At 32.0% G+C, this 16,567-nt stretch overlaps 1 protein-coding gene across 1 annotated transcript in view; it reads left to right on the top strand.

The window, feature by feature from the left end:
* Nucleotides 1–8,116, top strand: part of LOC136985304 (teneurin-m-like) — a 126,377-nt gene extending 118,261 nt beyond the window's left edge. The window contains 5 exon segments of the mRNA XM_067282555.1: nt 1–630; nt 702–976; nt 2,147–2,449; nt 2,528–4,124; nt 6,209–8,116. Coding sequence (XP_067138656.1) covers nt 1–630; nt 702–976; nt 2,147–2,449; nt 2,528–4,124; nt 6,209–7,077 — 3,674 coding nt within the window. The 3' untranslated portion in view covers nt 7,078–8,116.
* Nucleotides 8,117–16,567: the final 8,451 nt, after the last annotated feature.

Raw genomic sequence — 16,567 nt, forward strand, 5'->3', positions numbered from 1 at the left:
GCACTAGCGACGGAGTAGTTCATCTCGCCGATCAAGGCAGCCTCAGAATCTTATCTGCTATTCCTTATCTCCCTCAGCCAGACGATCAACTCGAATTTCAGATAGCGTATCCCGAAAATCACGAAATTTATGTTTTTAATAAATACGGTCAACATACCAGTACTAAAAGTATTTTAACCGGCAAGACAATCTATACCTTTCTTTACAATGTAAATACTAGTTTTGGAAAGCTTTCCGCAGTGACGGATGCTTCTGGTAATAAAGTGTCCTTTTTGAGAGATTCGGGAAATAGTCTTCACACCATAGAAACTGCTAGAGGACAGAAATGTCGCGTTCAAGTCACCAAACAAGGACTACTCGAAACAATAGTCGATCCCGATAATTTAGAGACAAAGTTCGAGTACGATAGCCTGGGACTATTAGTCAGTAGATCGGATGCTACCGGGAGATCGTTCTTTTATCTGTTCGATGAAAACGGTCGAGTCACCGACATTGTAAGAGCTAGTGGACGGGTGACCTCGTTGACCTTTGATCTTAGCCCCGTCGGTGCTTCGGTTTTATCAGTCGATCAAGAACAAGGCAGTCAATTGATGGTGACCGTAAAAGGAACGAGTGTCATCACGCGGGAAGGTTAGAACTATTTTTCTTTATTTATGATAAAATTCTCATTTTTAGCATTTAAATGATTTCTGTTTTTACAGGAGGCATTCCGATTGAAGCTAAACTTCATCAAGATGGGGCCATAGAAATAGAAACGCCGTGGCAGCAGGGAGTCGTTTGGGAGCCCGCTTCACATTTCGTTCTGCAAGAAATGCTTCCGGTCCAAGCGGGAATGTTTCCACTTCCTGTTAAACAAACTACATTTTTGGGTGTAGAGCCAACTAATGTTGTTGAATGGAACTACGATTTGAAGTACAGCAAACGTGATAAAGATAAGGAAGATCGAGGAATATCGGCTGTCGAAAGAGTTTTATCTGTAAGAAACTTTCTTCTAACTGTTTTCAATTGTTTAGTTAAAAAGCTAAAATACAAGTACATTAAATTCTGATTTTAACTTTATTTTTTAAAAGTTAAAAAATATAATAAAGCAATTATTGATGACTTTTTTTATTTAGAGTTTGAAAGTAATACTTAAATAATTGAATTTAAAAAAAAAATAATTTAAAGTAAATTTATTAACGAGGAGAAAAAGCTCGCAATAAAACGAATACATAAATTTATACTGTATTTATTTATTAATTTGCATGCAGGTTGCACAAATAATATATACTTCTATGTATTTATATACTTTATAGTATGTATAGTATTTGTATACTGTATAATCTTTTTATTTTCTAATAATAACTGTTATAAGAGATCTAGCCATGTGATCAATTGTTTTCAAATTTATTAATACTAAAGCATTTTAAAATATTTTACATTATTAAAATTAGTAATTTTGTTTATATATATATAAATAAAATTATTCAGATAATAAAAATTTTAATTTTAAATTTAAACCAATACACATACATATGTATTGCAGAACTGCTATCGACATATTTGTAAGGTTTGTTCGATTGAGATAGTGCGCATTTTTACGTGAATTTGACGTCACTCTTTAGAATTTCTCATTACAAAACTGAAGTAATGACGAGAATTTGACATAAAAATGTACACGATCCTAACCAAATGAATAGACTCACAATAAACTAATAGTTTTGTCATCAAATACTTTGATATAATTTTCGAAAAGAGCTATCAGTTACATTTATTTAACGATTTGCAAATCGAAAATTTTGCAACTATAAAAAACGAAACAGTTATGATGTGCGTAATTTTTTATTACCTTTCAAATCAGCCTAAGTTTTTATTTCAATTTTTATTTTAAAATTCGGCTTTATATTGTTAAATTACGGCCTTTGAAATCGTTAAATTGATAATTTGAATCTAAAATCCATAATTTTAACAATAACTTTTGATTTATAAGCTGGTATAAATTTGGAAACCGTAAATGTGCAATTTTTAGGAACGGTAGAAGCCGCGAGCTTTCAGATACATATATATTCCCTATCTATCTATAAAATAGACATTTATACAACACATCAAGATTTCAAAACATGTAATATTTATGAGACCGTTTATTTCCTCATTTCGCTCTGTATAGGTGAATGATTTCCAGTTTCTAACAGTGGAATACGATTGGGTTGCATCCAGAGAGATCTTCTACAATAGCTCCAGAAGACCGTTCCTGGTGGTCCAATACGATAGCTCTAGTCGACCTATCCAGTGGCTACCTACTGACACCAGACTCCCTCTGAACGTCATGTATGATAGACTGGGAAGACTATCGGGATGGCAACAAGGCCCACTCGCCGAAACGTTTGGCTACGACAGAATGGGACATTTATCCGAGATTAAGTACCCGGATAATGCAGCCATGAGATATAGCTACGATGGAAAAACCATGGTAATTCTGTTGATCGAAAAAGATGCGTTTAATTTTATCATATAAATAGTTTTGCTGTAACAATCTCCTTTTTTTCAGCCGAGTAAAGTGGTGCTGCCCAGTGGAAGAAGATATACCTTTCATTACGACGATAACGGAGGCTTAAAATACATCACTACACCCAAAGGAACACGCCATTCGTTTTTATCGTTGATATCTATTGGTTTTTACAAACTTTTTTATATACCACCAGGTAATAGTGGACCATACGTTGTTCACTTTAACGATCACAGACTACCCACCATGAAGATCTTTCCCGGTGATCAGGGAAGAATCTTATATCGATACAGCAATCAAAGCTATGTCAGTGCCATTATTTATGGAGGCGGAAAGGTCGAAAGAAATTACACGTCCTCTGGATTTGTGGCATCGGAATTCTGTTCCGGAAACGACGTCACCGTTAAAACAGATTACGCTTACGATGGAGCATTGCTAACAAGCTGGAAACAAGAGTATTTTTCTCCGTTTCACATGACCAGTGCCGCTTATCATTATCAATACGACCGAATGTTTCGAGTAAAAATGTTCACGCCGAGAATCGGTACTTTACAGTTGCAATCGATCGAATTCCGTCACAATCCGAAAACAGGTAGAATAGAACAGATAGGCGACTTTAAATTGTTCGACAGAACTCAAAACGAAACAGTACTGTCGGATGGAAAAGCTTCCATTTCTAGACAAGTAGACGCACTTCATCGTCTGAGACAGACATCCCTTGTCATTGGAGATAAGGAAGTATTCAGAATGGAAATACAATATGACAGCAGGAACTCTGTCACCCAGTCAAAAATGCACACTTCACACGCTCCCACCAAATCTACCGTTCAGAATTTTTCCTACGACGAAGACGGGCAGCTAATCGAAATGGTAGGAGGAGACCATTGGAAATTCACCTACGACGAAAACGGCAACTTGGTTACGATGCAATACATGGGAAATCGAATAGACATTTTACACGATATCGGAGACAGAATCGTAAGCTTCGGAGACACGCCTTACGTCGTCGATGGCAAAGGTTTCGTCATTCAAAGAGGCGAAGAGGGATTCTCCTATAATACACGAGGAGAATTAGTAAGAGCTTCGAGGAACGGAAAGTACGAAGTTTTGTATTATTACGACGCTAAAGGTCGATTGTCTGTCAGGAAGGATCATTTCGGCAACGTCACCCAATTTTTCTACGCAATTCCCGATCGTCCTCAACTAGTAACACACGTGTATAATAACGCCGACGGTAGGATTTTGAGTATAGTTTACGATGACACGGACGCACCAATTTATCTCACCGTCAACAAAGATAGCTACTATGTTGCGTCAGATCACAATGGCAGCCCTCTGTTTATATTCGATAAGGCGGGAGAAGTGGTTAAAGAAATTCAAAGAGGTCCTTACGGTCACGTTTTGTTCGATTCCAGATCCAGTTTTTATTTACCTGTAGATTTCCAAAAAGGAATTTTCGATCCGTTAACCACCATGGTACATTTTGGAGACAAAATTTACGATTCTCTGGTGGGACAATGGCTGACACCCAGGTGGGATGACGTTCTTTATAAAGTAATGGATCCGAGAAACTTGCACCTTTATCGATTCAGCAGAAACGATCCCGTCAACGTCGATAGAAAACTCCATAATAAGCTAGGTGGGTTCAACGTACTTTTGTCTGCAAACTAATTATTAGATTCCTTTAAATGTAAATAACTTTTTACTGTCATTATTTAAGGGTTTCAGAAATTGAAATGTTTGCATAATTATTTTAATACTTTCATTAGGACGTGTTTATCTTTCTTCCTTTCTCGTTCAAATATTTAAACAGTGTTAACTTGATTAATAAGGAAATGTTTTTAACAACATTTCAAAAACAAAAATATCTCCAAATGAAAGTGTTATATGCTATTTGGCGAAAATAATAGTCATTTTCTCTTAATATTGCGTAAGTATAATTAAATCATTAATTTCCGTGTCGATAATATGTCAGCACTCGTAAAATAGCAAAAACTATTTTCTGCCGAGAGAAGTGACTTCGCTTTGCAGCTGCTCAGAAAGGCGAACTGAAGCCAACTATAAATGAAGAAAACAGCCTCGTAAAACTCGACATTCTCTTGGTATTGGTTGAATTGTTATGTCTGGCGGTTTGCTGGGTTTGCCAAGACAGTTCTTCGCAGGGGGTAAAATGAATTCCAGATCTCATTGACATTGAAGTCATTGTTACAGTTTCTTATTTCTACAATTCTTCTCGTCGGGATTATAGTAAAAATATTAAATTTAGGCTTCTGGGAGAGGGAGACTTAGATACAAGAATATGTCCATTTTATGACTAAGTTTAATATTATGCCTTTAAATCATGTAATGAACGATTCGCGAGTAATTGGAAAAATAAAAATTGACAGGAAATACTGTTTTTCCACTTGAATAACGTCTAATAGAGATTGAAAAGATGAAAAATTCAATTTGTGACCGTCTTAGAACTCAAAATTTTTATTGTTTGTAATTCAATTTCTTCAAAGTATCAAGAAAATATTGTGCTCTAGCAATGCTTTACACACATAATTTAGGGGTACTTACAAGAAGAGAAGGATAGGAGCATGATTCATTTTGAAGTTCTTAATCTTCTTAACTTTCTCTAAATTTCAACTTCCCACGCCTTTCAGTGCTAAAAATGTAATGACAAGAATAAAAAACTTCCATTTCTTTTCCACATAATATCATTAAATTTTACGATTAGAAGAGATCAAAATATTTTATTAGTCAGCATAGAATTATTTTAATGGGTTTTTTAACGGTAGAAGAAGCATCGTTTGATGAAAATTAAATCATTGCATGTGTTTGCAATAAATTTTTGTGAACTGGAATTTTATGTATATAAATGCGAGCTCAAATTGGCTGCATTAACTAATATGCGATGACAAATTGCTATGGTATGGTGACATTTGCGTGATTTCAAACATTTTTTCACTCAATTTGTCTTTCATGTAAGGATTTAATGCATATTTTTCTCTTTTAATTTTATACCTGGAAAATACGTAGCACGTCCAGATACAAATACGTTCGTGTTGTGTAGGCATAAATATGTTTCTTTCAATATATGCATACTTTAGATAAAAGATAAAGTAACTCAACGTGCTCCCAGATGATACCAATAACGATTAATATAATCGATTGTGTTTCGGTAAAACTATCATAAAAATACGAATTCTCGGTAAGAGATAAGTGAGATGCGTGTTTGTGCCCCATTAAGAACCGCTTTGTACTGGGATAGTGCTCAAGTGTGAGACTTAACATCTGTTGAATAAACAGAATAGCGCACGAAATCAATGACTTGTATAATTTAATAACAATAAAGGTTTCTTATTCGTACTAAAATAGTACTATACCGACACATCGTCTGGCTGGAAAGCAATTCGGTTTCCATTTAGATGTCTATCTTCTTCCATCTGTCGCTGCTCTATCTTCTCCGGATCATCACTTCTCTTTATAAAATGTGATTTATGCTTGGATCTACTGGATAACTCGTCTCCATTCCGAACAATTCGTTTTAGCCCATACTTTATTGTTTTGTTTTGTGATTTATCATTTTACAGTGCATATTCAATATTATTCTCGAAGAGCTTTATCTAAAGATATAAAACTTAGTATAATACTTTCTGTTTTAAAGCTAAAATTTTTAAGAAAATAAATAATTATAACTCGGGTAAACTTAATGAAAGATATTTTTATCCATTTCAGATCTTTCCGAATGGATAAGCAGTCAGGGAATTGAAATGGGCGTCTTAGATTTAGCAGCATCCAGCATCTTTGGAGAAAACAATCCCAAAAAGCCACCTCCATTGTTTATCGATATGCCTTCGGTACCTTTAGTATCCGGTTTTGCCTGTGCCGTTCAACAGAAACTGAAGAACTTTGCCACAATATCTAGTGTCGAACGTCCAAAAGTCAAACGTGAACAATTATTCGAAACTGTGCTTCCTAAGCTCAGCACACAAAGTGTTCCTTTCGGAGCTGGCATAACAGTATCTAGATTGGGAAATAGAGCTATAGTTAGATCTTCGAACGAAGCAGAAATTATCCGCCGAGATGTTTTTACTTCAGTTTTTAATAATTCATATATTTTAGATCTTCATCTGGTGATGCACGGACAAGACGTGTTTTATTTTGTTAAAGATAGCACTTGGAGAGTAAACGACGATCTTAATCAACTACAGAGATTAGGCACTGCCATTAATACTACGGTTCACGAAAGTAAAGTAGAAGATCAACGATCGGGGCATCAACACGTCGATATCAGAGTGCACGCCGATCACTCGATCCTGAATATTCGTTACGGAAGTACGTTACAGAAAGAAAGGCAGAGGTTATTGAGACACGCCAAAAAACACGCAGTGGGTCAGAGATGGGCTCAAGAGCGCGAGATGATATTAACTAATCAAAGAGGTTCGCGAGAATGGACAGAGAAAGAAAAAGAACACATTTTAAGTTCGAGTTCGGTGCCAGGATATCGTAGTGATTACTACCACTCGGTGGAACTGTATCCCGAATTAGCGGACGACCCTGCTAACGTGTTGTTTCATAAATCGTCTCAAAAACATCGTAGGTGACACCCCTGAATCCGTGGTGGCATTATCAAAATTGCATTTACGTCAATGTAAATGTTGAAGCCTTCAATCAACCGATAGTTTTCCGAGAAAAACAAACAAACAAACAAACAAAAAAGCTTCCGATAATCACTCGAAAGAAGAGTTATATGGGAAGAGATGATATTCAACTCTTCCAACTGGTTCGGAAACTTATTTAAACATATACACATATACATACTCCTCTGATGTTTCTTGCCAACACTACTTTGCCTTAGCTGTGGCTGCTTTTCGTCTGGCAGTGGTTCTACGCATGCGTCAGCCTTACTCTATCTAGTGAAGTCTTTTCGCCGTGAGTACTGTTTCAGATGTACCTCGAGACAGCAGAAAACTGTCAGAATAACCCATTCGTTACAATCATTTATATACACGTCCTCCGTGAAAACATCTCCTTTTGGTATTTCCAGCATGACGGCTATCCGCGATGTCTCTTGTGAATGTGTAAATTGTACGTGACCTACGTATAGCATACTGTTTCGCTCCAGTTGTGAGCAACACGTTACGTTATCGGCGTAACTGTTTGTGATTTCCGACGTCTGTGAGAATTTAAAAAGAAAAAAAAAAATGGTGTTGATCACCAAATTATCGACAAATGTCTCGTGAAGGTATTTCTACAAGCGGACAGATATACCGTTTCAACCTGTTGTCCACTATATCCTGCCGTATATATATAAATATATAAAAATATATATACAGTATACATACAATCTGTATGGGCTCTGTTCCCTCTGTCCTGGACATTGTTTTTTTGTATACACAATTGAGAAATGTCATAAGTGTACATAAAACTGTATGGATTCGTAGTTCGTCAATTAACTGGAAAAAAAAAAAAAAAAGATCTAATATTGAAATTCGATAAAAAAGAAAAATATTAGAAACTGTTTATTATTATTAATTATTACCATTTATTACTATTATTATTATTATATGATTATCATCATCATGGAACATTCGCTGGTGCTGTATGTAAATGTTCATGAAATAAAGGACAAATGATGACGTTGCTTCCATTGTTCGTGCCAGTTATTTATAGTTAAATAAATCGAATAAATATCGTTAATCATTATCAATTTAACGTAGTTTAAACAAGAAAAACTGTTTGCACATTTTTAACTTTAATTCTTTGCTGGTAGTATCATTAGAAGCTAAAGATTAGATGTTAAAAAAGTAAAATCTCTAGTGAAAAATTGCCTCTATTATCGTTAATCCCGTAAATCTTTTCTCCCTTTTTACGCTAATAAAAATTTAAATTTCTGGATATCCGAATTATTATGTTTCTTGCCAAGACTCGGATCATTCTTTACGGCTTAATTGTTGGATATTAACGAGCCAATCTACTAACATGCTTCCTTCCGATTTTTCTTCTTACTCCACCCAATAGTTCTGCATTTCGGCATGAAGCGTAACATATTAGCATTCAGAATGACATAAAAATCAGTATTCTGTAAAGATACGAAAAATGCTAATTGTTATTAACTGTATACTTTGATAAAAAGTCTCATTTGCTTATTTAATTACTCTCGACGATAAAAAAAATGTTAATGGATATGAATATCAATTTTATTTTTACCGTAAAGTAATTAGCACGAACGTCATCATTTCCAATGCCAAAATTGATTATATACGTATGTGTCTTAAGCGTAAAAAAACATGATTCTTTTATAAATTTAATACGAAATATACTTTTTTTTAATATAAGTTATTATTAAAAGAAGACGTACAAACTCATACTTAGTACAAGTTTCGATATTTTCTAAATACAGTTTAATTTTACAGATAAAGGAAGCTGGATAAAGCTGAACAATGTCGTTTGAAAAGCCAGATGTTTGTTTAATGTCGCAACATCTGTAATTTATGTTCCGGACCTTAAATAGTATTTAATACGTCATTGGGACTGGACTTCTCAAAATTAAACAATGATTAACATTGCGTACAAAGTTCATTGTTTCTTCGTGATTTCTATAGGTCTACAAATCTCTCGACAGGTGGTAGCTAGTTAATTACTATTGCAAGCTGTTACCATATGTAAAACCCAGTTCTTGATCGTTAAAACTGACCACGGTGCAACCCACAATTGGTGTCGATTCTGTTTGAAATTTCAGCATTAAGAGTAACTGAAACATCTGCCTCTTTTTTTTCCATTTTTTCTTAAAGACTCTCCAAACATCGCAACAATTTTTTTTTCTTTTTTTTATGTGGCAAGATTCCAAACGGCAAATAAGAAAACTTTAATGGAAAGATGTCTATCTTCTTTTGAAACTGACAATAAAAAACAGAACGAAATAAAGTCCTAATCCTCTAGACAAAATTGTTTATAATCAATTATTTTTAAAAAAAAATAATAATCGAAATATATATATATATATATATAATTTTTGAAGAAAAAACTTAGTATTCCAGTTTTGTGCAGAAATTGTATAATATTTCATAAAAATTTTTTAAATTGTGAATTTATTTATTCTGGAAAATATTTATAAATAAAATTTCTTTATACTAAGAAAAATTACCATTTATTAGAAGAAAAAATTACCATTTTCCTTTTGGAAAAAGTGCGATACATTACATTGTATATTCATCCATATTTGTACTAGGCGTGACAGTCATCAAAGAAGAATATAACTTAAGTATATATCATTTCCTATATGATTATAACTTAAATTTAGAGTTTTTTTAAAAATTGGATAATAGAGATAATTATGTCAAGAAAATCTTAAAACATGAAACGAATTCCATAATTAATACTGAAATAATTTAAAAAAAAATCGTTATAATAAGTTCTTTATAAGACAAAGTACTTGGAATTTATAACTAATTATTAATTATTATATACGTCCATTAATATTATAAGAAAACAAGTAATTTTAGCATATTGTGTTTATTATTTTAAAATAATAAATTAGTGTATATCTCCGTTAAGTTGTATTACAAGGTGGGTAAAATTTACTCGCGAATCTGTCATAAATGAAAATCGTTAATGGCTTTCAAAATGGAAACTTATACGACTTTTAGATACCAATGCTATTTATGTCTTATATTACGTTAGCGATAATGGGTTTAGTAACTTTATCCAATATCAAGTGTGTAATATTTGTCAACGTCTGTCTGCATTATCTAACATCAAATGCGTAACAGTGGCGAGGCCAAATTGAATATCTTCATAATAAATATGTGCCCATACACCCCGCCGGAATCTTTATAAATACAATATAGCAAGAGTCATCCAGAGAAGACATATAAGTCTGTCCGCTTCTATGACAACAATTCCTACAAGAACAAGATTCCAGGAATATTGAGAATAAATCTACTTGTTATTTGCACACTGCTGTGAAATATATATTCTAGAATAAGAATTTGAATGCACGAATAGTTTCTTGCTTTGAAATTTAGTTTATTTCGACAAAATGAAAAAAGCATTTTACCTTAAATGACACGCGATAAATATGTCAATTTGCGGAAAGAATTGAGAATATTTGAAATTTGTCATAAAATATTTTGCATCGGTAGTAAAGATTTTAATTTATGTAAGCTCGAGAAGAAAATATCGTTATATATATATATATACATACATTTAAAAATTTTTCGATTCATTTGCTTCTCGAAGAATGTGGCTGGTAAATTGGAAGGAACAGCAAATTCTCATCAAGAATTTATTATTGCCGAGTTTTAAAGGTTATCCGTTGTTATTATTTGTTTCCCGGGTTACCGAAAGAAGCTTGCAAATGTTATAAAACTGATAGAAAGAGAATATATCTTTTAAAAATGAGCATAAACTCTTCGAAATTAATTACAATACACTTTCGAACGTTTGATTATATTATAACTATTATTTAAATACAATACAAATTTTTATGACGTCGAATCTCCTACGAAAATTATACATTTGAAGTAGTTGACTTTTAAAGAGTGTATGCCATTAGAATGTAAAATAAATTTTAAACAAACTTTATACAATGGTTTCTTTATTTTTTATTCTTTTTTTCCTATTAAATGCACTAGTTTACTGTGAGCTACTAATTGGTAGGAATGAAGATGAATATCTCCACTCTTCAATTCCAGTAATTTTCACGGGGAAGGTTCTGAATTATAAAAGAATGAACAACACAAATTAGGAAACCGGAAAATTTTAAGAACGTGAAATCTTTAGAGAAACTTACGCAAGTGTTTTGGCAATAAGTCACGAATCTCGCAAACTTTTAAATGAATGCTTTTGTTCGATAATTGTAGAAAATTCTTTTACGTTTATGCTTATACAGCGTGTTTTTTTTCCTATTTATTTATTTAATCCCTTTCTTCTCCGACGTCAAAAAATGTTTCAATCGATATAAGCCTAAGATTTGGTCCTACACAAAATTTTAATTCTCTACAAAAATCAGTGCGGAGATTAACGAACAATAAGTGAATGCGTAAGAAGATTATAAAAGTCTGAAGCTAAAAATGACAGAAGAAAAACGAAAAAAATATATGAATTAATAATAGTTTTGTTTCTACTTTCGATTGACAGATGGTCGAGTCGACGGCAGAAACGCTTTTTAAAGCTATTCCGATTTTAATATAATGCATTAATTAAAGTATTGTAGTAAAATTACATTGATGAAGGGGAAAAAAGAAATGAAAAGGAAGAAAAAATCAATTTAAAACTCGAAAATATGTCACATTCCGAGTTTTCCTTTGAATTATTTACATTCGAGCTGCATCCATCAATTGAAATTTTTCTTGAAATATGTTTTTGAAAATTTTATTTCAAATCTTTCCTCTCGATTTATAAAACATTTCGAATTATAAATTAAAAAGTTTCGAAAATCTTTTGGTGTCGAGCTACTTTAATTATAATACATTTATTATTATTAAATTATTTATTATTATCAAACATGTGATTCGCGTTTTGATTTCTTTAAAACAAAAAATTAAATTAAAAAAATATCGTGTAAACAAAATCTAAAATAAATATTCTACATTTAAACAGAGTTATAACATGAAAGAATGCAATATTCATTAAATTTCCTTCTAACTTTTAAACTAATATTTATAAATTTTAAATTGGAATTTTAATTTTAAAAGAAGATATAGGCGTATGTTTATTTTACTTGGTCTTGTTTATCATTGCATCGATTGCTAACCAAGTTGGTCAACATTATATCAATCGTAACTTTTCTCTGAAAGGATTAGTTTCAATTCCCATACCACGACAACAACATAAACCTTGTTTTTTGGATCGATAACAGACACAAAAAAGTTAGTCTGCGGTTAAAATGCATCTATATTTAACATTAATATTACTTCTATAATTAAGATATGCAAAAATTTAAGACGAACAACGCTTCTTTCGCATAATATTCTTGTTTTTTTTCCTTCCTTTAAAAATTTAAACATAAAAATAACCATCATATTCTTTTATAAGTGGTAATTCCACCGACTACAGAAGCGAAGATAATGAATGGTCTATTTAGATAGCGCTGTCTATCCGAGTCAGTAACTTTATCTTATAATTTGTTATTCTACTCAAAAACAAAGACGAAATTGCTATTATTTTTTTTTTTTTTTTTTTTGAAAAATTTTAATCACGTTAGAGTTATTCGAAACCGAATATATATTATCGAGTTACGGATAATATAATTTTCATAAATTTAAGTACTAATATTTTATATAAAGAGTGCTGGTTAAAGATTCAAATTCGATTTCGATCGAGTTTTGTTACTTCAAAATTTGCTTCTATCGTTTAATTTAATAATGTAAAAAAAAACGAGTTAAAGTGATATATATATAGGCTATATATACAGTATATAGTCGACTGGCACGAATTTATTTAGTTAGACGAAAAGAAAGCACTAGTAGATTGTTGGGGGAAAAAACTAAAGATTTTAATGAAATTTTTAGGCGGTAAACAAAATAAGAAATTAAGAAAGTAGAGAGAGGGAAGAAAAAAAGTAGCACGTGTTTTATGTGGTCGGATGTCATTGTTCCACGGAAATTCGTTTCGTTAATTAAAGTGTTTTTCTGGTCCAACTCCTTCTTGTCATTGCCAATAAGGCATTTGTTGTCAGTTCAATAGACAGAATACAGATAATTGGAAACATAAGCTCCCGTAGCTCATTCCGTGTAATGCCATGTAATTGGTACGAAATCTCAAGACACAGCTTACGATGTAATAATTTACCCAGAAGACACGAACACAATTCTCTAAAGTATTTCAATTAAAACCCCTTGTAAATATGAATATTCTATCGCATAACCTTATGCTTTTTATACTAATAATGTATCATTTATGCTTTCGAGCATAACGGAAAAAATTCGAACAAATGTAGTGTTTCGTATGAAAATATTAACAATACGTCTTTTAGAAAACAAATAATCCCTCGTATTTTAAAACAGAAGCAAGGTTTTTATGTTTTAAGTTGGCTGTCAGAATGATAAGAAAAAATGCGAAGAGAGTAAAAAGAATTTTAAAATATTTTTCAGATTTAAGCAAAGATTTCATATTTTAAGAAAATAAACAAAATATTTCTATGCTGTTTTAAATGTAGTTAATAAAAAATATAGACTTAAGAAGTTTTTCCGTAAATGAATAAACAAAAATTCTATAAATAAAGATTTCTTGCATTTTAAAAATATAAAATAAAACTTATATTTTAAAGTATAAACAAAAGAATTGTATTCTAAAAATATAAACATAATATTTTTATTTTATAAAAGTGTAAACGGATCTTTAAAATTTCAACGTGATCTTGGCATTACGCAAAAATAATACTTAAATCTAACTTTCATATTTTGAAAAGTATACGAGGAAAATATATAATTTAATGCATAACAAATCTCTGTATCGAATATGCATCTTTAAAAACATACTTTTGAATTCTAAATATTAAAAACAATTCTCTTTTATGAAATTTTAAAAAATATTTTGTAAATATGACACGAAAATTACGATATTTTATAAAATAATATTTGAATTTTTTACTTAGAAAAATAAACAATGCATTATTTATAATTTCTGCCTGGGATCTATATTATTTTGCATAACGATCACACGTAACAAATCACGTGTTATTAATATAAAATTATTATTTCACGCGATGTTATTCGTAGCATAAATAAAGATGCCAGGCAAGAACTAATTTCGAAGTTAGCATGGAATGGGCGACCATTTTAATGACGGAAATATATTTGTAAGTCACAGCTATTACAATATTACATCAGTTACGATCGAGTAACATTGATTCGAAGAAGAACAACTTTCGGCTCTGTCCCGACTCGATTTTTACAGTAAAAAATGGCACGGCTTCGACGTCCTAATGATCTCATTATATGGCACACGAAACGTGAGACGTAACTCGATTATGACGTCACTGGTGGCGGCAATCACTATCCTGGGAGTTAACTGTCATCTCGACTATCTTTATTCTAGAACATCGTGTAGAAACAAGTAGAAATTTCGCATTTGGGGTTACTCGATTCTGTTTTCCTTCCCTCTCAATCTCAAGAAACGAAACCGATCCCCTACAGAGAATCGTGGGATCTTTATCGCTCGAAATTTTCGATATTATTTGCTGTGCGTACGTGTACAGACGTTAGTCGTAATCCAAAAAGCGCTGTGGCACTCATATATAATGTATAAAATAAGAGATAACGATTTGTGACATACCCAATTAAAAGCACATTTAGGGAGGATGCGGAGAGTGTAGTGAGATGTCACAGATTGTCAAACCGTTCGTTATCGCCGTATAAGCGACACATTTACCTTTCAAGATTCTATCGGACGTATTTGTAGGACGAAGACAGACTTTAATCCGATTGTCCCCGTAGCAAGAATAAAGTTGATAGTTGATTGAACGGATCTGACGAATTACTTATTGTTTTCTAAAGTTAACAAATAAAATTACCTTTTAGGCGAAAGTAGCTTCACTATTTTGACCTTTCTTTCTTTTAACCGAGAAATTGGATTAAAGGGAAATCATTAGGAGGATGATTATGAACTGTTATCCCGTTCTAACTTAGTTAACCGGTCGCATCATCCAACTTATGTATCGTATATCTCATCACAATTTCATATAACAGATTACTGGGATAATTACTGTGTGGCCTTTACAATAATGTAATCAAACGTCAATTTAATATTATTGGTGTCCGAAACTATCTAGAAATTAATGGAATTTAACCACATCGCATCCAACGCTTGCATCATTCGACTTTGTTTCGTTTTATTGATCGCTCCTCCACAGGTAGTCGCATTTTTAAAGAAAGCGCTTTCACATTCTCTTCGCGAAATAACTTTAATTGCATTTACTCTAAATCTTTAGTTTTTTTCATTTTAAAAATCAATTTTGCGCAAGAAATAAAATTAAATTCCAAATGATTATCTTTGTTTTTAGTTATTTAAGTGTAATAAAAATCTAAAATTTATAGGTTTTAAAATTGAAAAATAGAAACACTTTTTCCCGAATAAGAAGAGGAAAAAATATATACTTATATAAATTTAATTAGACATAAAAATTTTCATAAAAGTTCAGAATTTGATTAAAATTTCTTTTAAAGTTATCTCAGTTTATTTGAAAAAGTATAAAAAATTCCGGAGAAGAAATTATAAGATACAAAATAAAGTTTGGGAGAGAGAATAAAAAATTTGCAAAGTAAACAAAGTTTTTCACTCGGAGATAACACATCTTGACAGCGTTGGCATCAGAGCCGAGGGTAGAAAAAAGCAAAAATAAGTTGGACATGATCCAGGTTACGTTTTTAACTCAAATTCTACAAATATTTATGAAGTGGAACATTCGATCTAATCATGCATGCATTCGACATCAACTAAAACCCAAAACATTCCCACGTCTTGTAATCCTGGACAAAGGCAAATTCCTTTCGACTAATCAAAATAAAAATATAACTTTGAATATTTAAAAAGTCAAACTGTTTCTTGTCGAAATTATTTTTTTTAGCATTTTTAAATACAACAATTAACATAAATCATTCGAAATTCGTAAAACAATTATTCCAATGATTTATAATTGCCGGAAAGACATCAGCTGGAATTTATATTTTCTTTATATGATATAAAACATATTTTAAAAGTTGCTTTGTATATTATACTTAATAATCGAGAAGCTAAAAAAATATTTTTTAATTAATTCGACAATTAAATTATTTTTAAAGTATAATGTTATTAAAAAATCATCGCCTGTTTATAATTGTTAACAAATAATAATAATCTCCTTTAAAAACAATCTTTTTTCACACGTAGTCTGATGATTTTTTGCTCGAGTTTCCTTCTTTCAACCAGCTTACTTGGCGAGAAATAGAGAAGGGGATAGAAGTGTGCACAAAACAGCAATGGAGTCTTTTCAATCGACAGTTTTCGTACGCTCGAAACGACCCGCTGGTTTTTTCCTTCTGCATCGAAAAACAGTCCAATCTTCGGCACCGTTTTGCTTTCCGGCTGGAAAAGTGATTGGTTTTTAGAAAC

This window comes from Centruroides vittatus, unplaced genomic scaffold (assembly GCF_030686945.1).
Source record: "Centruroides vittatus isolate TY-2023 unplaced genomic scaffold, ASM3068694v2 contig_958, whole genome shotgun sequence".
NCBI classification, from domain to species: domain Eukaryota; kingdom Metazoa; phylum Arthropoda; class Arachnida; order Scorpiones; family Buthidae; genus Centruroides; species Centruroides vittatus.